General features: G+C 33.9%; 1 protein-coding gene across 21 annotated transcripts in view; it reads right to left on the minus strand.

The window, feature by feature from the left end:
* DMD (dystrophin) overlaps positions 1-23,737 on the minus strand; it is a 2,667,987-nt gene that overhangs the window by 1,331,773 nt on the left and 1,312,477 nt on the right. For all 21 annotated transcript variants that reach the window (XM_086387503.1, XM_086387509.1, XM_086387510.1 and 18 more), the window contains 3 exons: positions 15,772-15,951; positions 15,356-15,484; positions 13,513-13,683 (listed from right to left, as the gene is read on the minus strand). In XM_086387503.1, the coding sequence (XP_086243629.1) occupies positions 13,513-13,683; positions 15,356-15,484; positions 15,772-15,951 (480 nt within the window). The remainder of the gene's footprint in view (positions 1-13,512; positions 13,684-15,355; positions 15,485-15,771; positions 15,952-23,737) is intronic.

Below are 23,737 nucleotides of genomic sequence, written 5' to 3' on the forward strand. Positions count from 1 at the left end.
TCTTATTTTAAATATTCTGATATAAATATCATTTGGGTAAATATCTCATCAGAAATTGCCTCATTCACCTAATAACAGTAAAAGCAGTTGGAAATGTAGAATTGTCTCCTTATCCTCAGAAAAAATACATAGCAATCTGCTTAGATATTTTAAATGACATTTTTAACATGGCAGAATTGACAGGCATGCTCCCATAAGACAATGTCATTAGCTTGTCTTAGGAATGCTGTATTCGGTAGCGCACACACACACACACACCAAAAGAAAAAAAAAATGAAAAAAATGAACTCTTAATATCTCAAATGAAAAGTCTGAATATATGTTTTCCAACTTCATAAACATCACATTTCCTTTGATTTTGAAATTCATAATTACCATAGTCTCAAAAATCTTTTTAACCCCTTGTTTTTCTAAAGAAACCACTTGAAGAGGACTGATAAATGAAATTACAGTGAAAATCAAATATATATTCAAAAGAATAGGCAAAAATTAAAGTTCAGTTGATAATATAAATGTTTATTCTATTCATCTGTACCTCTGTATTCAATTCCTGTGCATTAAAATACTAGAAAATATTTTATATCTGATAGCTTTGGAAAACTCACATGTGACAAATAAAAATCTTATTTTATTGAGAGCTAAACATTTTCCACTTGAAAAAATAATTTAGGAAAGACCCATTGTCTTATGCCAATATGACATATTCATCAAGTTGTTCCCCCCTCCCCCTGCCACTCTTCCCCAACAGATTCCTAGGCTTGTCTTACTCTTTATTATACAGTATCTCCTAGAGGACAATGTGGGAACGTGTTAAAGGAAAAAAGAATATCTAAAGGTATTTAGTTACTAATGAAAAAGTGAACCACTGAATGCTATTCACAAGAAAAAATTCTCACAGGAAACATGAATAAACACTTATCTTCTAGGTACTTGTATACATGCCAGAGAGTATTTATGGAGTCTTTCTAAAGTGCCTTATTTTCAATACTAGTTTTTAAATCCTAATAAATATCTGAAATATAATAATATATTCTAGAATCAGTACAGATTGGAAGTATTATAAATAGGCATTTGAATGGTGTTCGCATCTCTATTATTAACATACTTCTATACATTAAAATCATATATTATATAATATATTGTAAAGATAAAGAATAATAGCCTTTAATATAACTACACAGTATTAATCTGATGGTGTCTATGTTATTGAGTTGTTCACATTTCCTAAGATTTAATAAGAGTAACTGCATTGTTATACATATACATATATATATATGATTTTGTGAATGTATGAAGATAAATGATACCTAAAATAACTTTTTAAGTACTTGCATATCAAAATAACATGTGTCCATTATCTATAATGGATAATCTGATTTAGTCCTACACGTGCTTCCTCTCTAGTTCATCCTTTCTCCATATATTCATATATAATAGTTTCAAAGGCTCAGAACTTGGGCATTAATAACTCAGTACTCCTTCCCTAAGAGTACTATCTTCCAAAACTTAAATATAACTTTCATAATATCTGTCATTTATCTTTAGCTGTGACCTCACTTTTCAATTCCAATCTAGACTCTTCCATAGCCAGCTGATTACTCACTTAAGTTCAACATGTCTAGAAATGAGCTTATTATCTTGCCCAGAACTGCTCAGAACATTAACTTCCCTAGTTCTGTAAATATAAGTCATTTTTTTCAGTCATCCAAGTCTAAAACATGAGTCAGGCTATTTTCCAACACATCACTCTATTGTCTAATAAATACCAAATACTTGTCAATTCACTTACCATGAATCATTCACTTTCTTTTCTGAGATACCACCTCTCCTAGTTCTCACACAAGACCTATAGCAAAAACCTCCTTACAGATGTACAATGCTTCCCACCTCACCAGTTCTATACCGTGGGCTGTAATCGGGTCAATATGTTCCAGAACCACAGCTTTCATTATGTTATTTCTCTGCTCAAGAAGTACAAGTCAAATAAAGTCCAAACTCCAGCATGATAGTCAAGGCTCCCCCTAATCTTGTCCCAAGGACCTTTCTAACCTTATTTAAATGTTCCATACAGGTCTTTCTTACAGGTCTATTGGTGAACTCCTAGTATCTCTCCCTCAAGGATTAGAATGTTTTTCACCTTCTGGTGGTGGTGGTGGTGGTGGTGGTGCTGCTGCTAAGTCGCTTCAGTCATGTCCGACTCTGTGCGACCCCATAGACGGCAGCCCACCAGGCTCCGCCGTCCATGGGATTCTCCAGGCAAGAGTACTGGAGTGGGGTGCCATTGCCTTCTCCATTCACCTTCTGGTGAAGAGCCTAAAATTCCTGCAAGAGAATGGCTAGTTTGGACTTGAGCTCCAACACTGAGCAGCTGAGAGATTTGGGGCAAGTTATCTCCTCTTTGAGCCTCTGTTTCTTTATGTGTAACGTGAGGATAAGAAGAATAGCTACCTCATAGAGCTTTTATGAGCATCAGATATGTTAGAATGTTGTTTGGTATATAAAAGGCTCAATTGATATTGGCTCTTACTGTTTCCCTTCAAATTTGTACCCATCCATTGGCTCGAGTCAGTATCTTCCTCTTTTGAAAATGTCCAGTTTATGAAGGATAAAATAAACACTTGTTGACATGGCATTTTTATTTTAACAACTTATTTAACAAAATCATGGAATTCTAAAGGTAAACATGGAAAAATTGACACTTCAGTTTGGTAAAGTCATATTATTCTTAACAACAAAAATCAATCTGCATCAATATAGTGGGGTCAAGGAGGATGACAAAAAGCTTTCCACCAGTTCGGCCCTGTGCAGCATTTTCATCAGGAATTATTTGGAGATCAACAAGTATGTAAAAAACACATGGTGAGAGGGATGAGCTCCACAAACATCCCATAAAGATGAGTAATTTGTCTGTCTTGTTCAACCTAGAGTCATTTCTGGTACATAGAAGGCACTTATAAATGAAATTTTCCTGAAAAATTCAGTGAATGCATGACTAATCATGGAATAGTGGAAGAAAAATTTGAAGGAGCTCTTGAATGACCTGGAATTGTAAGTAACACAATTTCCATTGTATAAAATTGAAGAGACTGGAGTAGCCAGCACTTCATGCGTGGATGTATACTAATTGCTGGCCCAATGCTAGCAGCAACATGACACCACTCAGTACAAAAATAATATAAGTAGATACAAACAGATTTTCGGAAACACTAGTACTTAGTTATGAATTATTCAAGCAAGATAATGTAAACTTAGACTTCATTAGTAGTACGTGTAGAGTCTAGATTTCCTGATCAAAGACTACCATGGATTTGTTTCTTAAAAAACTATTACATGGATTAGAGATTTTAATTATTCTGTGCAGTTCCAAAGTGAGCAACTAGAATCAATTGGGTAGAAATTACTTGGAGCCTGAATTTTAGTTTAATATAGAAACAACTAATTAGTGCTGCAATTTTTGTCTTTTTAAAGCACTCATTTTAAAGTGGTGAGTGTCTCACTGCTGAAAGTATATAAACAGAAGCAGGATAATGATGTATAGCTTCCCTGGTGGCTCAGCTGGTAAAGAATCTGCCTGCAATATGGGAGACCTGGGTTCAATCCCTGGGTTGGGAAGATCACCTGGAGAAGGGAAAGGCTACCCACTCCAGTGCTAGATGTATTAGAGTATATGTTAGAAGTAAGATACTTTTCACATGAATAATTCTCTAACATTTTATATATTTAAAGTAAATTCTCTCCTCTGAATTCAAAGATCTTTGTTTACTAGAGGTATGCAGCGATATAGAAATATTATGCAAGTCATATATTTAATTTTCAATGTTCTAGTTGCCATATTAAAAAGTGAAAAGCATCAGATGGATTTAGGATTTACCCAATATATCTAAAATACTATTTAACTTATAATCATTATAAAATTATTAATAAGGTATTTTATTTTCATTTTTTCATGTGAAGAATTGAAAACCCACAGTGTATTTTATACTTAGAGCACAACTTAATTTGGAGTAGCCACATTTCAAATACTCAATAACCATATGTAATCTGTGGCTACTTTACTGATAGTAGCCACATTAGCCACAGTACAGATCAACAGCAACTATTATGGCTATGACATTGAGAAGAACCAAAAGTTCATTATTAGTATAAAATATCTCACAGAAGTAATGTTTTACTAATAGGAGTTAAAATGCTGATGTTTTATTCAGTAAATTTTAGTGGATTTAGATACTTTTTATAATGTCCATCTCATTTACCTGTATTCAGACATGTTTCGTATGGGGATTTTCAGGAAGCCCTCTGGAGATAGGAACATTTATGTGGATGGGTTTGAGAGGTTTTATTAGGAGTCTCTATTCCTCATGTGTAATCCTAGATTGTGTTGCAGTATGTATTTACATACTAGAATGTAATAGTATTTAACATTCAAGGGTTTATATTTTGTCTTCCCAGTAGATTTCTAACTCCTAAAGTTGGGAATACATCTTATATCATTCTGTATTTTCCATAGCAAAAGGAACTCATTTTTTAAACATAAAATGTGCTTGCTTTATAAATTACTAATTTTAGAACATCCAATAGATCAAATTATTCAGTAATTAATTTTATAACCAAAATGACCATACCTACTCAACTCAGTTATTTAAGCTATGCTATTGGCAGGATAAGACCAGCCATTTGACATCCATGTAATTAATATTTTTCAAGAAGTTGGGAAAATTTAATTGCTTTTCCTTAAGAGTTCACTGGTTCACCATTAGGTCATAACTTCTCTGACCAATAAAAGTTTTACATGTTATTCTTTGGTCTTTGTTGGCTTTGTAATTTGTAATACTTATGGAATTTTATAAAATAAATGAGGGAAGCAAAGAATCATGAGTAATAGCTCATTGGTGAGTCATCAAAGTTTAAGTCATATAAAGTATATAAGGCCTGCCTCTTTGATTCAGTATTATGATAAATTATTTGAATAAATTGAAATCAATAGTAGATAAATTATCTTAATTTAAGCATATATTAATTCTACTGACTTTACAGAAAGTACATGACCAAAGAAGAACTAGAATCACAATTAAATCATACTTCCAACAGTGCACACAAGATAAGCTTTAGAATACATAGAAAATAATAAAAAGTTATAGTATCTCAGCAGAAAGTACAAACCAGGCATAGGTTTTGTACGATTTAATTTTTTACTTACCTTTTCATCTTAAGAGCTTTAGCATGACTGTGTAGTCATACAAAATACAAATAAAGTAAAACATAGGGTAGTTTAATAATCAAACAGATAGATCAACGGACAAAAAAGAAAGAAGAGACAGAGAAACTGAGAAAGACAACACTTTGTTTTCCTTGATTTTTAATGTGGCTTCAGATTGCTTAACAGCTATTAATTGTGCTTTGCTGTATGATTTAAGATTAATGAAATTTAAGGCTTTGTTAAAGTTTTAGCATTAATGGTGATTTATATAACAAGTTAACAAACAACAACAGACTGAAAAAAGCAAAATCAATTACAAATTGATTCATTGTAAATTGGAAGCATTCAAAGTTATTCAGATACACTTTATCATTTTTAAAATGTAAGCTTTCTTTTGATTAAATATTACTTCTAACGTGCACAGGTACACTAACATAATAAAGACTATGTTTACACAGAGAGCAAAGTAAACATTTGTTAATATGGACTATGTAATCTTAGTAATCATGATATACGGCCACTACATTCAAATTACACTGAAACCTGAATTAAAAATGAATATTCCAAATGCTATAGATTGGTTTAAAATTGCTTCAAATCAGCCTCCTCTTTCCATTCTGCAGCTTTGAAAATTTATTAATCATTACAATATTGGTATAGATTTAAAATTAAATAAGAATAATCTATGGAAATCAAAATGGATAAAGTTTCAAGGATCAGTAACATCCTATGATACAGAAAAGACACAGTGCTGATATGATATAAAGTTATTTCAAATCAAAATATCTGGAGAGGAAAGAAAACTTACAAAGGGAAATAAGTGTACTGAAAGATCTATCTAAAACAAAGGTAATCAGATGAAGTAGTTTATAGATTTATTCATTGATTTATTTTAAATTCATAAGAGATATATCCAAGGAACATAGACATAATATTTTAAAGATAAAACAAACTGACTTGGATAACTGACATTTCATTGGCTGCATTCTTTAATATTAGATCAGGTACTGGCTTATCTTTGATGCTGTGAGGATAAAAATGTGAAATTGTGGTAACTTCCCAAATTTGTAAAGCTAATTAAGAGACATTACATAGTATATCTGTTGGTTTTGAATTGATAAGATTAATGTTATGGTCACACCTTTTAGATTTGGATATAAAATACACTAATTGGTTAAGACATGTTGGTGGTTCAATAATCACCACACTTTCTACTTTTTATTGAGAATAACTTGAAATACTTTTCTATCTCATGATTATATACGTTTAGTAGTAGCAACTGAAATAGCAGAGGAAAGGACTTAACTCTAAAACATAGGGGGAGACTGATGAATTAAAAATATTACAGCTGGAAAACTGTCTATCTTTTTCTTGTTTCTTTCTTCCTTTCTCCCTTCATTCCTTTATTCATCTCCCATTTCTGGTTTTTGTTTAATTATAATTATTTTTAATAGGAAGAAGTACAAAAATCATTGTTTTAAGGGAGACTAGACATTTTCATATTAAAGCATAACAGACCAACAAAAAATTATCTGATGATACAACTAGAGATAAGAAGGTATGCTGAGAGTCAGCATGTTGGAGTGGACAAAGTGATGAATTAGGATCTATGTTTTTTAACCAGGCTATCTAACGGAGAAATAGGGCAACTCCCTGGCTCTCTCACAACCCCTGGTAAACATCTGAAAGTTCTGGTCCAAGGAATAATTACTTTTACATCTGTTGACTGATTGGAGGAATCATTTGCCTTTTTTAAAGTATCATAGTCAGAAATCACTAAATCGCTTTAATCATTTTAAATGTCATGCTAATAGGACCTAGTTAGTTCTAGCAAATGACCCTGCTCACCAAACTCAATTAACAACTACTTTGAAAATACTGTAAATGATCACAAAAGGAATGTGTTATCCAAGTTCCAATAGAACTAATTTTGTTACAGAGATAGGATATTACAAATGTGCAAAAAATGTTGTTAATATAGAAATTCTGTTGGTAGGCTAACAACTTGCTTATTTCAGTGAAATAAAATTAGCAGGTAGAGTAATACAAAGTCTGGGTACTAATTTATTATTTGAGGATTTTGGCTGTGATTATTCCATATGTAATACTTTAAAATTATGTGATGGCTATATATATTTATCTAAGTTTTCATCTATGCCTTTTAAAATAATATCTTTGTAGAAAATTTTACTAAAAACATATTTGTATAATAAGAACACCTGTACCAATTAACAGACAGTGTTCTCTTTTGTCAGAGAAGGTGTTACATTAGAAATAGACTACAAAGGGGAAAAAGATAAATGTATTTGTATTGATAAAGCTGATTATTGAAAACTGACTTTCAGTTAAAATTCTCAAATCCATTGAATCTTAGATTTCTTAGGTCACATTCATAAGATGGATTACTTATTTCCCACTGATGTTTTGGAAGGTCACAGTATCTAAGATATCCTTAAATTATTTATACTTTTCACATATTAAGCCACTATTTAAGATAAAATTAGATGCAACCATGTGTTTTTCCTGATATATTCTACATTAAATGAAAAACTCACTGGCTCTCTTATAGCCATGTATATTAATAAACACATATACATATACAAAAGTCTCTGATGCAAAGAATGATTACTTTTGCACCTGCTAACACTGATTGGATTGGACTGATTGGAGATCAAAATCTTGACACTTTATAATATTACAGCAATAATATTATGAGTATTTGCATATGTGATAGAAGATCATTCAAATCTCATGTTGTAATTACACACACACACACTGCTACATGGATTTCAAAAGCAATTTTAAGACCCATATGGAAATTAAGGAACATATTGTATATAATACCTAATGACACATAATACGTAATGACTCATTGGAAAAGACCCTGATGCTGGGAAAGATTAAAGGCAGGAGGAGAAGGGGACAACAGAGGATGAGATGGTTGGATGGCATCACCGACTCTATGGACATGAGTTTGAGTAAGCTCCAGGAGTTGGTGATGGACAGGGAAGCCTGGCGTGCTGTAGTCCATGGGGTCGCAGAGAGTTGGACATGACTGAGTGACTGAACTGAATTTAATGGCACGTAAATCTATTTTAATAAAGAATGAAGACATAAGAAAACAAGTTCACCTTTCTTTGGTTTAGTACCAATTACACAGTCAATATGTAACATTTTAGCTCCACAGAAATGTGAAATATTTCTAAATCTCTAGAAGAAATCACAATCTATGGAAATCATGTGTATAAGTTTCATAATAGTTTCTTACAAAGTAATGCAATTGCTATATTAGTAGGACATAGCTAAAATCTGTTTATTCAATATGCTTTTAAAACTAAGTATTACAATGTGACAAATATATCTTGATGTAAATTTTATTCTGTCTCAGAGACAGCCTTTCACACTTAGTTAGTATTCACTCCTGACTCAGTTTTCATTTCCTCATCTTCTTGGCCTTCATATAGTGATTTACCTCTAGGCTAGTTCTCAGCCTAGCTTCTAGACCAGTGGTTCTCAGAGTATGGTTCTTAGATTATTAGCATCAATAACATCTGAAAAACTGTTGGCCATGAAAATGATCAGCCCTCACTAAAGGCCTACTAAATCTTAGTCTTCAGGTACACAAAGTTTAGAAAGTCACTTCTATAGACGGTCATTTCCTTTCCATTCCCCAAATACCTCTTTATTTCAGTTTCTCACTGTTTCTCATGTAGACTACTGTGATGGATCCCTAATTGGTTTCCCTACTTCCTGTCATTATTCGGTTGAATTTTCTTCACAGCTCCTGCAGGGGTAATCTTTCAACAGTGCATGAAAAACAAACAAAAATCAAGAATTCCTCAATGCATACTGAATTAAGCATACATCATTAGTCTGGTTGTCATGACCTCTGCCCAAACTATGTCTCATCATCCTTTCCAGTCTTATCATCTACGCCAAGTTTCGTACTCCATGCTCTATTCCATAAGTAAACTGAACTTACTCTCCACTGAACATACTATATGCTCCTGAGGTTTTGTCATAGATTTATCACAATTGTTACCTCTTCTAGGTTGCTGGAGTGGCTGCTAAATCCACTCAGCATACACTCTTTGTCAGCCCAGTATCCATGAATATATCTAACTCCACCATTAAACAGTAAGCTCCTTGAATCCATCACATCTTACTTAACCATTTAGGTACCACAGTAGCAAAATTCATTACCTGAAAGTGCATGATTGGTAACAACTCATTCATATTCGTCCCTTTTTCTAACCCCTCCTTTATTAATTTTTTTTAAGATCTACCTCAAATATCTTATTTCTCAAATTGTTGACTGTCCTCTCCAACTCCTTTTCTCAGATGATGAAGACAGATAGAGCTTCCAAGTGCAACAAGACTAAAGGAGTCTGTTTACTTGTGCCTTCCTGTTACCCATTCCAAGCTTTTTTCTCCTGCCACTTTCTTTTGCTGATAGGATTCCCCGCAACCACCAGCACACTATGCTACCATGTTCTGAGGGTTTAAATCAAAAAGAGTTAAGTCATGGTGTCTTTCTCCTATCTTTAGCCAGGGTTCTGACATTATGGCTGATTGATTTTTTATAACTCTGACCCTCCCCATCAAAACTGCCATCTTCTCAAATTGATTTCATACATACTAGGAGAGATTAAGCATTCTCAAGCCACAAGATACTACTGATTAACCTAAATGAAATGAGAAGAGATAGCATTTCATTTACTTTATGGACCCTATTTAGGACAATTAGAACTTTCCAGTTCTTAAATTGGTTCCTTTGATAATCTGTAAGGCTGGCCTTTGCAATGGAAATCGCAAAGGCACAGGTTCTTGGCCTCTACCCATTCCAGCAGAGACCAGAAAGAGGTATCAGTTATTCCTCCATTTTCCTCCATTTCTTTTTCTCATCAATTTTTATTTCAACTCTCAAAATTCAGCCATTAAGTCTAATATAGATAATGATGGAAATTATTATTTATATGAATTATTTTGACCACTTTATATAATTTATAATGATTTTAAGATTTTTTTCAATATATACTTTTATATATCTTAGATCATTTGATCCTCACCACAATCTTGAGCTTAAGATAATATAGGCATAACCTTACTACTTTTCTGGATAGAAATGAGGTTCTGTGAGGTAAAGGATCAAATCCAAGATCACGCTCCAAGTATTCTGGCTTGGAGTTAAGAACTTTTCTTCTCACCACAATGTTTCTCACTGATATAATTAAAATTACTGCTGCTGAGAACTGCAGCTGATGGACAAGTTCTCAGCCAATCTAAACCGAGGAACTCAATATACATTGCTTTCTAGACTTTGGAATTTCTTGACATGGACAGTCCTCACAGGACACAAAGTCTTCACCAAATAGTGAATCCAGACATTATCAATGAGTTCTCACAGTAAATTTCTGCTTTACTCAATTGCCCTTTCTAGTTGACCTTTAAAAAGGATCCTGAAATTAGTTCTTAAACTGAGTTCTCTCCATATTCACTCCCAGTTGATTTCTGCTTATTTTATCATGGTAAAATTTCTCCCAAGTTTTTCTACTAAGGGAAAACTACACATATACTCAACCTTAAGAAAGTCATTCTCCACACAAGTCTTACCTTCCAGAAGCCCTACTCTAATAGGAACTGGACTTTGAGATCAAATGCTATTCCCAAGAAATTCAGCACTGCACATACAAGTCATTACATGTCTCACTGCACCAACAAAGTTTAGAATTATCAGGGACTATTACAACTAATCAGTCTTAAATTTAACTAATCCAACCCAGAAATTTTATATTGTGTTCTAAGCACATAACTTATACCCCTGAACCTCATCATAGGAAGAAGAAAGATAAAAGATCAGAGATTCCACCATCCAGTAATTCTACTGTTATCCATTTTATATACTCAGTTCTATATAATAATTCCTTTTGGGGGGGATAGTTTTCCTTTAAAAAACTACTTATCTAGTTCAACCCCCATATCTTATAAACACTGAAATGGAATTACAGAGAGATCGCATGTTCTGCCTAATGCTGACAAAGTTCAGAAGTCCATCCATCTCCTATGTCCACTGTTCTTCCTATTACACTATGTGATTGATGAGACCACCTCATTATTAACTGAAAATCTCCATGAAGATGTACTAGTATTAAGCATATGATATGACTGCAATAAGTAGTTAAACTTGTGTTTGTAGACATGTATTTTTAAGCAAGTATCTTTAACATTCTTGTATATTCCCATACTTACAAGCACAATGGACACTCAATACCATTAGATGATACAATGAATAAGAAAAATATCACATATGTTCTAATGACATATTTTTTGGTTCATCATGATGACAAAGCTTAATTATCTCTTCAAAGACCCCAAATGGGGTCACTGTTGCATCCAGTCATCTCTATCAATTTAGTGTAAAAGGAGTACTTTGAAAGGTAAAAATGACTGTCATCAATTAATATATAGTTGAAAATATTGATTTAAAATCTCATATGCTTTTCTTCAGTATGAGTAATAAAAGAAACACATCAAGTGACTCACCTGACACATGATATCTGGCAGTATACTGACACATTCTTACAGAAAGTAGAACAATTCAGAAACTTCTGTTGGTCATGCTATGTCAGTTTGTATGGCACAGGCTGACTTCTACTTATTATTCAATACCTACAAGTCACAATCTTGTGACATAATTTATCTCAATCTAACTGCTGAAAAAAAATCAAGAAAATAATACCCTGTCTGCCCTTAAATATTCTCTAGCTCAGTGATTTATTAAAAAGTATGATGGGAAGAATACAAAACTTAGTAACGAAGCATTAGCAGTAATCTCTCAGATGAATGAAATAACTGTTGGTTGTTTAACTATTACTCATCTAATGATATCTCCAGAAGTAATAACTGTTTATTTAAACTGCAGAGTAAATTCTTACCAAAAAAAAAAAAAACTATGAACTGAAAATAAAATTTTAGAGCCTGTAAGGTGTTTTTCAGGTGAGAACCACTACTTAAAATAATATATAAATGAGCAGAACTAATTAAGTTAACTATTACAAATAAAAAGAAATGAATTAAGGTAAGTGAATACCTTTTTGCTTTGGGTAGGAGACTTTTCAAGAGTAATTATGTTTCACATGCAATAAAGTATTTAAGTTTTATATCATATTTCCATATATTTTAGGAATTCCTTTATATGTGCTATTATACATAACAGTAAAACATGTAATGCCTTAGAAGATGTAAATCATGCTATTACTGAGTGTCTATAATTATTAAAACTATTTTTCAAACATATTCTAACTTTCAGGAAACTTACCTGACATCACATCACATTTACTCACAAATGCTGCAATAATGTTATTCTCATTTAAGATTATTTCTAACAATTATCTGTATATATAAGCACATGTGTTTCATTTACATACATTTTTGTATTTGAAAGCATATCATATATAGTGAAAAATGTGTCAAACCACATTTTATAAATTTGGGAGATAATACCTTACATTTTGACACTCCCCCAAAGAGCTGGAATTCAAGAATACTGAGTTTATATAGTTTTGCAAGCTACCTATAATATTTTTGCCCTCATTATATGTTATACAAATATAAAGGGTTCTCATGCAAAAGTTCCATATACCCTGGTTCTTCATTAAATAGAGTAAGTATAAATAGACATATAAAATTACAAAATGAGGATATATAAGCTTTGCAATTATCTGTCTTCATGGCTTGCATGTCATTATAATCTAATGGATTTTATCACAGTAAGAATCGGCAACTAGCAAGAGCAAGTTAAAATACACACGTATACACACATGTGCACAACCAGTAAAGATGTACAACAACCCTAGATCATGCAGAGACATACAAGGCCTCATTTTGGCTATTTCTTCCATATTGTACACAAGCAATATTATATTTGGCAAAATATGTCAGTAGCGCTTTCTTTAGATGTATGTCTTTTGTGCTTTTTGTTGTTGTTGGCCTGCAGCATGCTATTCGTTACTGTACTGTAAGTTAGCCCTGAAAGTACATATATAAAGCAGTACATACGGAAACCAGTTCTAGAAGGGCTGTGCCAAGAAAAACAAAACGACAGAGAGAGAGGGACACAGGGGCTAGGGAGGAAGAAAGGGAGACAGATTGATCTCCCATGAGATTCAGTGGTAAAATTTCTTTAAATACATTTTGGCCTTCATTTTTCTTTTGCAAACTTTGCTGTGGGGGTGGCCTGCCCCCTTCAGAGTACTGCGCAACCTTCGCAAGAGACCATTTATCACTAGTTTCCACCTTGGAGCAGATCTTCCTACCTTTCCAGTCTTAATTCTGTGAGAAATGGCTGCAAATCGATGGTTGAGCTCTGAGATTTTGGGCTCTATTACTTTCCTGCAGTGGTCACCGCGGTTTGCCATCAAGTTTGCTGCTTGGTCACGCGTGGAGTCCACCTTTGGGCGTATGTCATTCAGTTCAGCCTTTAAGCGCTATATTCCATGAGCAAGAGACAGGGCTTGAAGTTAGTAATTCAGTGGAGGTTGAAAGAGACCGAAAGAGCAAGAAAGCAAAAGAGAGTGGGGAGGGGAGAGAGAGAACTAGAGAGAGGGTAGAGAGACAGAGAAAGAAAAAGAACACATGCAGAGAAAACCAAGGGAGGAAAAAGCCAACTTCCATAAACAGGAGTAAAGTGAAAATGTGTGTGAGCTCAGGAAAATAGGTCACTGTCCTTGCTTCAGTTTGATCTAAGTTTATTTAAAGCATTTCCTTAGTCTGAAGAAGGACAAGGGATGTTTTCCTGATTTTTCTATGTTGCCAGCAACAATTGTTGTGTCTTATATTTAGTCGTACCTTTCCTCAATTTCAAAGCTGTGGAACAACTTTAACACATGCTCAGGAAGAAAGGGAGCTGAAGAACAATTTTCTATTCCTTCCGAGGACTTATGAATTCCCTTTTGCTTTATCGTATCGATTGTCACAGAAAAAAAATGGATTTTCTAACAGATAGGGATTCTGTGTCACAGACAGAGTGACTGAGGAAAGCTGAGCCTGACAGAGGGGGTTGGAGAGGCTATGAGTGAAATAACTCAGTTTCTATTTTTCCAAAGACCCTGAAGGAATTTCTCTGTAAGGTGACATCCCTTACCTACACATCCAGGGAGAAGGAAGAACAAAAGAAGGTACAGACAATAGAGCAAGTATGTTTGGGGCACAGCCTGCAATACATTTATAGTTTTTCATTACAAATGAATTGCAATCTGTAGAAAATATTGATTTCATAAAAAAATGAACAAATCAATTGTATAGACAGAAGCTACAGTGTTTGAGGATTCTTTAAATAGTAACCCACTAATCAAATAAAATTATTAAAAATTTCAACAAAACAGAGGAAGGCATTGTTTAATTTATGAGATTTGTTCAAATGTAATTCTTCCTATTTAATTGGAAAAGATGTCATCAAATAAATATAATATACCATTAATATGATATATTTGCATATTATAACTCTCATTCTTTTTACAGGAACCTTTTTTTTTTTTTTAAAGTAAAGGCTAAGTTGCCACTAAGAAAGACAGCTTAGGATGTCCTAATAATTGGTTTTGACACAAAAAGAGAGAACACAAAGCCATGTCTACTTTACATGTAGTTAAGAATGAAAAGTTCAGTTTTACATAAGCTCAGTATTGTTACTAAGATTTAGACTTTGTATAGGCAAAATGTATACAGATTGGACGTCTGGTGTTTATTCAGATGGGCTGTGAATGATGCAATGAAACTAATCTTTGTGTTAGGCACAGGCATATAGAACTAATACTAAAATTGGCATGATTTGCCATATAACACCAAAATGAATCCAAGAATTCTTTTCTTATCAGGTTTTTAAGTTGTGTGTAATTAGCTGACAGATCAATATGGACAGATGTCCAGATCACAGAGCTCTTCTAAGTCATGAACTCTCATTCAAATTAAAGAAGTAGGGAGGGAAGGAAAGAAGGAATTAAGGGAGAAAGGAGAAAGGGAAGGAAGGAAGGAGAAGGAAAGGAAGAAAGGAAGATATTTTTCACTTTTAATAAGAAGTCCCTGGCATCTTTTAGGACAAAGATGATTAATATAACTGTTGTGTAGTGTGAACATTACTCATCATAAAAGTTTATTTGCTACCTTTAGCATGTCTTCTTTTTGCTGTGGTTTCTTTTTCTCAGATTCATCCAGAAGTGCATCAGCTTGAATGATCCACTTTGTGATATGATCCACATTCTGGTCAAAGGTTTCCATGTGTTTCTGGTATTCCTTAATTTTACAGAGACAAACCATGACATAGTATTAGGCAGACAGTATTTTTAAGTATTTGTCCTACTTTGCACAATTCTAAAATACAAAAATGTAGTAGCATACAAATTACTTTTATGTTCAATCTCCGTACAGAATATAAGTATGGAAAAATATAATGTAGATATTGAAAAAGAATCAACATTTACATGGACTTGAGGATTTTGTGAACATAAAGACTATTATTGAAAGTTTCTATAATGTCTCTCTCATGACGGAGAAGGGTTGAAAATCTTTCATCCTCTTACCAACAAAAGGTTTAGCCACTCTTCTGCTCGAGAAGTGACGGCTATCCAGTTACTATTCAAAAGACTCAGTTTATCTTCGACCAAGGTCTCCTTCTTGCCCAAAACCGTTTTCAAGGCCTCTCCTAGTTCTGTAATGCTCTTTAGGTGAACCTTCTGTTTCTCAGTCTCTTTCTGAGTAGCCTGTAAAAAGAACAGCATTTGAGCCTCACATAATATATTGTAGCCTTAAGATTTAATGCTTTTGAAATGACTATGCATCTAGTTACTATGGTAAGATTTTTCAAGGGTTTAAACTTTCAACCATATCTTTGGGAATGATGAAAATCATATCCTATATATTGCAGTTCTCTACAGAGTATATATGGATATGTATTTACACATAAACATGATTGATGCCATACTTATTTATGATTATATACACTTAATAAGCATATATATTATCAATCTAAACATATTTATATTTACTTAATTTGTATATGTATTGGATAAATGTAGATCTTGGAAAACCCATCCACCAATAAGCAACTGCTTTTAGAAAATTCAGCAATTTTTGCTCTCTTGAATTGCTATAGCAGGAATTTGTAGATTTTTAGTGCCACAAACCTGTTTGACATCTGGCAAAACTTAAATATCCCTTCTCATAATAATGTTTTTAAAAGCATAAAATTAGATACACTAGATTTTAAATAAAAATAATTATACTATAATAAAATATAGAAAATATATTTTTTAAATTTATGAGGTGGCAATAAATGTTTTCTTTCCTAACATGTGTAACTATAATGATCTAGCAACAGACATTGAGGATAATTTCAAAGTAGTGATGAGCACAACTGGTGTTCTGAATTATATTGAATGACTAGAATGTCATATAAAATTATCTTTCATTAATTTATCTGTGACTGGTGGCAAATTCACAGGAATTACTGATATCACTAGGGTTTGTTGCTCACACACATAACAAAAAAGTGCTTAATTTCAGTTAGAAGTAAAGAGATACTATTAAAATCCCTTAAGAGAGCACCAACACTTTCTAAGACTTATTTTCAAACCCCCAAACAAGCACATTCAGTATTGGAAATTACGTAGAGAGTTGATGGGAAATTGATCCTAGTACAAACATTTACTGTCAGCTCTGTCTACAGCCCTTTTTTGTGACGTGTCACGGTGAACCACATGACCCTCCTGCATTTCCCTGCCTCTACTCTCGCCCCTCCCCACCCACTCCCCCATCTCTCCCCTACCCACATACAGTTGTTGACATTCCCTGGTGGGTAAGTTTGAGCCAAACAGATATTCTCTCAAGAAGTTTAACTAAGAGATACAGAGATTAGGGTAACACCTCAGCTGAGAAATCATTTAGAATGAAGCTGATGTCTTTACCATAGCAAGTCAAAGCCACAGTAAGACAAATTCTTACTGGGAAACAGCAATGACAAGAACTGGAGGGAGACCTTTTGCATAGAGGAACATGAAATATATGCACAGAGAGTAAGAAAAGTGGTTCAAGTAAATGAGAGAAAGGTGGTCCCTAAGAGCATATATCCTTAGTTCTAGATGTTCTCAAAATGCCTTTTCTATATTTGTAATACACCAAAATAATTCTTACGGTTGCCTTTCCTCCATATTATCAGGTCCTAGTCTACTTGAAATATATATAAATCTACAAATACATACACACACACAAATACCAAATAAGGAAGGGGATAAATGAGGCTAAAAGAGGGTATAAACTAATTTCTATACAAAAGACAATCACTGTTTCTTCAATTCTAAGATAGGCTTTTCTATTTGTATTTTCCTTTTTCAATGCAAAAATATTTGAACTTAAGGTAATTAATGCTCAATGAACTTATCAGCTACCATGCAGAGGATTATTTGTAATGTAGGTGTCATCTGTTGTACATGAGTGAGCACAGCAGTTCATAAAATGAATTCCTTCACGTATTAATCCTAAATGCTACGGAGCGCCTGTTAAATGCATCACTGTTTCAGCAGGGACATAGGGGATTTTACTCAGCATTTTTTATGAAATTATGAGAAATGCTGTTTTGGGGGAGAAAAAGTCATTCTGGATTTTGACTTGTGAGTGTCACGGACTACATTTCAGTCCTTTTACTCCTTTTGCCTGTACCCTTTGTTAGTACACAATCTTTACAACTATATGTGGTGGTCATTGTTCTAGGTACTGTGAGTAAAAGGATGGAAACAAAGTCCTTACCCTTATAAAACTTATATTTGAATATAAAAAAACATGAAAATATATGCAAATGATCATTTCCTACTTCCTGCATTCCAAACTACTGCCCTGTCACTAGAGTTCATTTATTTGTAAAGGTAACACTTCACAAAGTTAAATCTTAATTTATATTTGGATCACTAATTATTCCTAAAAATAGCTTCAGAAAGATGACACTAAGTTTAAGCTTTGGTATAAAAAGTTATGTACACAGACATCTGTCCCTTCCCAGATCAGCCAAAGTGATGAAAGGCGATGGAAATTCCCAAATCTCAGAAGACATCAGAGAAGTTTTGAATTTAAGGAATAATGGTGCAAACAGTTAAGGGGTCCCAAACAACTATTATGCATTAAAATCTACCCAAATTCTCCAGCTACTTCTCAAGAGAAAATGTTTAATGCCCAGTGATATTTCATTCAGTTAATGAGCATAAGAAAACAAGACATGTGGACTAATGTTTGATTTCATTTCAGGGTTTTCAATGTTAACAAACTCAAGTATGCTGAAGTTAGCACCATCATGAATATGAACTTGAAAAAAAAGCAGTGATCATTGTAGTAGTTTAAAACTGCTTATGGCTAAAAGTGACTCAGGAGAAAAATACACTCCTTTTGTAAAAAGACCTAAAGCTGAACATTTACATGTAATATTCAAGAACAAACTAGTATTGAATCACTTGTATAAATACTATTTTGGGTTAGGAAATATATTGTGCTTGTTTACTGAATTTTTAAAAAAAATTTCCCCACAAAAGCATTTTGAATTAATGGCATGGCTTACAAACAATAAATTTTAGATTTTAAGAAATTTACTGAACTTGCTCTGTGATGTGGACTTCAACTTTGATGAGGCAATGAACATCAGATGCTTAACACTCACTCTACACTGTGACTTTCACTGCCAGAGATAAGGAAGGAGGCAATCTTTGTATACTCTGCTCTAATGTTATCTAAAGTGTAGCTGTAGAGAAAAGTTGGAATGCAATCATTTTGCTATCATATTAGAAAGAACATAATTTGGAGGAAAGGATAATTCATGGCTGGGATAATTCATGGCTGGAATAAGTGTAAATGGCTTCAAGGGAGAGGTAATGCTTGAAATCAGAGTTTACCATAAAGGGCTGGATGGTTTAGACTGACTAAAGACTGTATAAAATGATAAGAAAGTATGAAGGTTGGAATGAAATGCCACCAAAAGGGGAATCAGTTCAGTTCAGTTGCCCAGTCATGTCTGACTCTTTGCAAGGAAGAGGAAAAGGGGAATATGGGGCACTAACTGGAAACTAAAAACATATATTTTATGATGTCAAGGAACCATTTTCCCATACATTAAAAGCTTCCTACAACAGAAGAACGTCCATACTTGCAGATGTATTGAGAACTGAATTACTAAATTCAACTATAGCTACTGTGTTGGTCATTCTTGTTACACCCTCACCTGGTACTCTTTAAGAAATGTAGACTTATGGGGTTGATGAGATGGATAAATCAAATTGAAAATGTATTTCTTCCTCTTAAAATGCATTAAATCCTCAGCATACATGTTCCCTTCTGTTGCCTTATGAGGTGAGGGTTGGGGAGGGTTTTGGAAGGTCTACCATTTTGAACGGGCAAGTTCAAATTCAATGATTAAACTGAATAAATTGAAACTCAGCTCTTTTAGTTTTTTCAATCTTACAGTAATGTGACAACTTCTAGGATCAATTTTAAAGCTGAATTAAAAGCACAATTATGAACACTCAGTTTTATTTTGACTTATGACACGGTAGAAAGAAATCTGAGTACTGAAAAATTGATGCTTTTGAACAGGGTGTTGGAAAAGACTCTTGAGAGTCCCTTGGACTGCAAGGAGATCCAACCAGTCAATCCTAAAGGAAATCAGTCCTGAATATTCATTGGAAGGACTGATGTTGAAGCTGAAGCTCCAATACTCTGGCTACCTGATGCGAAGAACTGACTCATTGGAAAAGACCCTGATGCTGGGAAAGACTGAAGGCGGGAGGAGAAGGGGATGACAGAGGATGAGACGGTTGGATGGCATCACCAACTCGATGGACATGAGTTTGAGCAAGCTCTGGGAGTTGGTGATGGACAGAGAAGCCTGGCGTGCTGCAGTCCATGGGATCACAAAGAGTCAGACATGACTGAGCTACTGAAATGAACTGAACTGATGCCATGGTCATAAGTCTTGTTTCAGGAGTTTTAACAGCAGCTAAATGTGAACTATCCACTGGTGTTCTTAGGTTTTATGATACAGGAAAAAAATGTCAGATAACAGTAGAACTCAATGTAGATTTAAATTGTCACAACACCATTTCCATATGTCTTCCTTCCTTTACTAGGATGCTGCAAAATTCTTGTTTATTTGATCTTCTTTTATCTCTTGTGCAAGTTCTCCATATAAGAAGGGTTGACTAACCAATAAAAGGTATTTTAAAAGGTTACCCTCCCCATTGAATTCTGCCTTCAGTCAGTCTGCATAAATATTATACCATTTCTGGTCATCAGATATGAGAGAGAGTTTTTACCTTTAGCTACAAAATATATTCATGGGAAGAAAGTGAACAAATTATCACATTACCACAATTCTAACATGTGCATTTGTACATATTAAAGTTTCTGAAATGAGATAAAACTTGCAATCTATATTCACATTTAAGGGAGTGGTGTTTCTTTGATCCACAACATCTATAATTAAATCAAGTGTATCACTTGATCTCATATGTCTTAAATGTGATAAAATATGATATTAGTTGTTTTTTAGGCCCCAACTCTACTGTCATGGTTTGAGGATTAGAACACATTTTATTATTAGGCTAATGTTATGGAATAATATAATGATAAATTTTAAGACTATAAAACAGTAAGGAGTGGCTTTTATAGTAGTGTGCATTGACTTTTTATTAATAATGTATTGTCTATGAAAAAGAATTTCATGAAGGCAGAATATGTAGAACAGAAATTATAGCTATAACTATAATGACAGTGAATAGTGACTTCAGTGGCATTTAACAGATGTTCTATTTTCTAAGTAACAGCTGCTTGATGCATTCATTGTACCAAGTTAATGATCTGCTAGTGTTATTTCACTTCACAGATAAATTACTGTGCTCTCTTTAAAAAAAAGATATGCAATTTTTCATGGGAATGATAGTGCAACAGACTTTAGAAATAAGTAATAGTTCTCATGCTTTTACAGCGAAGAGGAATGATAAGTTGAGGCAATTATCCAGATAATCTAGGACCAGAGGCCAGATCTCTTTAAACTGTGAAAGGTGATTGTTTGAGGAAAAAAAAATACAGGACATGGTTGGCTGAACTGAACATAGATTTCCTAAGACTGCTTGTATTGCATTAGCTAATAGGTCTCAAACTGTGCTGAATATTAGAGATTTAGAGACACTGACCTCACAGTCCAATTAAATCAGAATTTCTGGGGGTGGGCCCTCAACACTGATAGGCTTTTAAGGTTCTCAGATGATTTCAGTGTGCAACCAACACTGAGAACCACTGGCGAAACAGAATGATACATTCTGTCACGTGACTGTCATTAAATTTTAGGAATAAAGTGCAGCCAAAGGAGAGAAGGATAACTGAGTAAAGTTATAATTGTTGTTCTTAATGTTGACTATTATAAACATTTGTCCCTGAAATACATGTGAAAATCATGACTCGTTACATCAGTGACTAGACATCAATTGTTTTGTGTTATTTAATACTCAGAGTTAAACTCAGCATTTATGTACGTGTATGTGCGTGTGATTCTCACAGGTAACTCTTGGTATCCTAAGACTGTGTTAAGAAAAACTAATGGGCAATGTATGCAAAATGGTAAATATGAACTATCGAAAATGCTGAAGGATTTAAACTATCAAAGGACCAATTATTTTTCTAGGGAATTATATTTAACCATTTTAATCTTTAGCTAACACTGTGGATATTAAAAGGCTTTAATCTGGCAGAATTATTTAACTGGCTTTGAACTTTTGACTACTGAAATTAAATGAGGAATAAAAGAAATCTCTTAGTGGTTAAAGTCAGTAAATCATGTAGATTAAACTTTGCTGAAGCTTATATTTTTCCAAACATAATGATCATCAGAGATATAAACTTCTATTTAATTACATAAATATTTTTCTATGGTTAGATTTTTGTGTTCAACTGATATGCTAAACAATTGTAGCCAGTAATGGGATAGTCAGAATTGATTTATTTAAATCTGTCCTCCAAAAAAAATTAAAAAAAATAAAAAAATAAATAAATCTGTCCTCCAGAATGCTTCCTCTGTGTCTTCATTTTAGAACATTACCTACTCATCATTTCATCAGGACACTGACTACTCAGCCAGACGGAGACATCTTTTGCAACCCTCCTTGAAGGCTAGATACGATCATGTGACTCAGATCTACCAAGTGGAATTCTGGCTTATTTCTTACAGCTACCTAGCCTGCACTTAAATACATGAATGTTATTGATTCCCAATAAATAGAAATATAATGTTTGTTTTTGTGATAGGAGAAAAAGAAAAGTAAGGCCAATGTAACTTTTAATCTGTATGCTCTGTACACTCACTACTCTAATGATTTCACAATATATATGATCCTGAACTAGTAACTGTAAGTCAATATCTTATCTCTAACAAATCTATTCTGAACAGGAAGAAAAAAGAAATTCATTCTCTACTGTTTATTTGAAAATAAAGTGTAGTTAATAAATCTTTACAACTGCATGTCATCCAAATCTACATGAAGAAAATCAGTTTTCAGTTTTGGTCTCACTGTAGGACTAAGTTTTTACATAATGCAATTAAAGTTCCCAAATTTGGTTAATCCAGATATAAATCTTGCATTAAAAATAAAGCACAGATATCTTAAACATCTAGTTAATGCAGGCATGTGCTTGTTAATTTAAAAAAAATTGAGGAAGCGGGTTGTGCTATGATTGATTTTTTTCTAAGTGCCCAGTGGCTTGGCAAAGTTTAAGGTGAAAACACACTATTAATATCAACTATTTAGTTTATATCAACATACTTTCAAGTAATCCAGTAATATGTCAACTGAAAAAAAAATTAAGCTATTGGTGCTTTGACTTTGAATTGTAGAGAACAATGATGTCTGACTGGCTGTCAGAGAAACACTAAGAATCCACAAGCTGAGGATTAAGGGAAACCCAGGGCTGTTTGGGGAGAAGGCAATGGCACCCAACTCCAGTCTCTTGCCTGGAAAATCCCATGGACGGAGGAGCCTGGTGGGCTGTAGTCCATGGGGTCGCTAGGAGTCGGACATGACTGAGCAACTTCACTTTCACTTTTTACTTTCATGCATTGGAGAAGGAAATGGCAACCCACTCCAGTGTTTTTTCCTGGAGAATCCCAGGGACGGGGGAGCCTGGTGGGCTGCCGTCCATGGGGTCGCACAGAGTTGGACACCACTGAAGTGACTTAGCAGCAGCAGCAGGGCTGTTTGGTGGTGGAAATGACAGGGGCCATAAAGACCCCAGGAGATTTTTTATGATTGTGACATCAATAACTTGCTCATCTTGCAAGTTTGTCCAGCCTAACTGTCTGAAGTCTCTGCATCTTTGCCTTCCTCACGGTTGTGGGGTCCATCTGAATAGTCTCTCTTAACCAAGCTAGGGAACACAGAGTCACATCTTTGAACTGACTTTCTGACTAATGATGTATATATATTTTAAGGACTTATTCAGAACCTACCTAATTCTAAATAA

This window comes from Bos grunniens, chromosome X (assembly GCF_055505025.1).
Source record: "Bos grunniens cultivar Pamir isolate PY7600 chromosome X, Bosgru_T2T1.0, whole genome shotgun sequence".
NCBI lineage: Eukaryota > Metazoa > Chordata > Mammalia > Artiodactyla > Bovidae > Bos > Bos grunniens.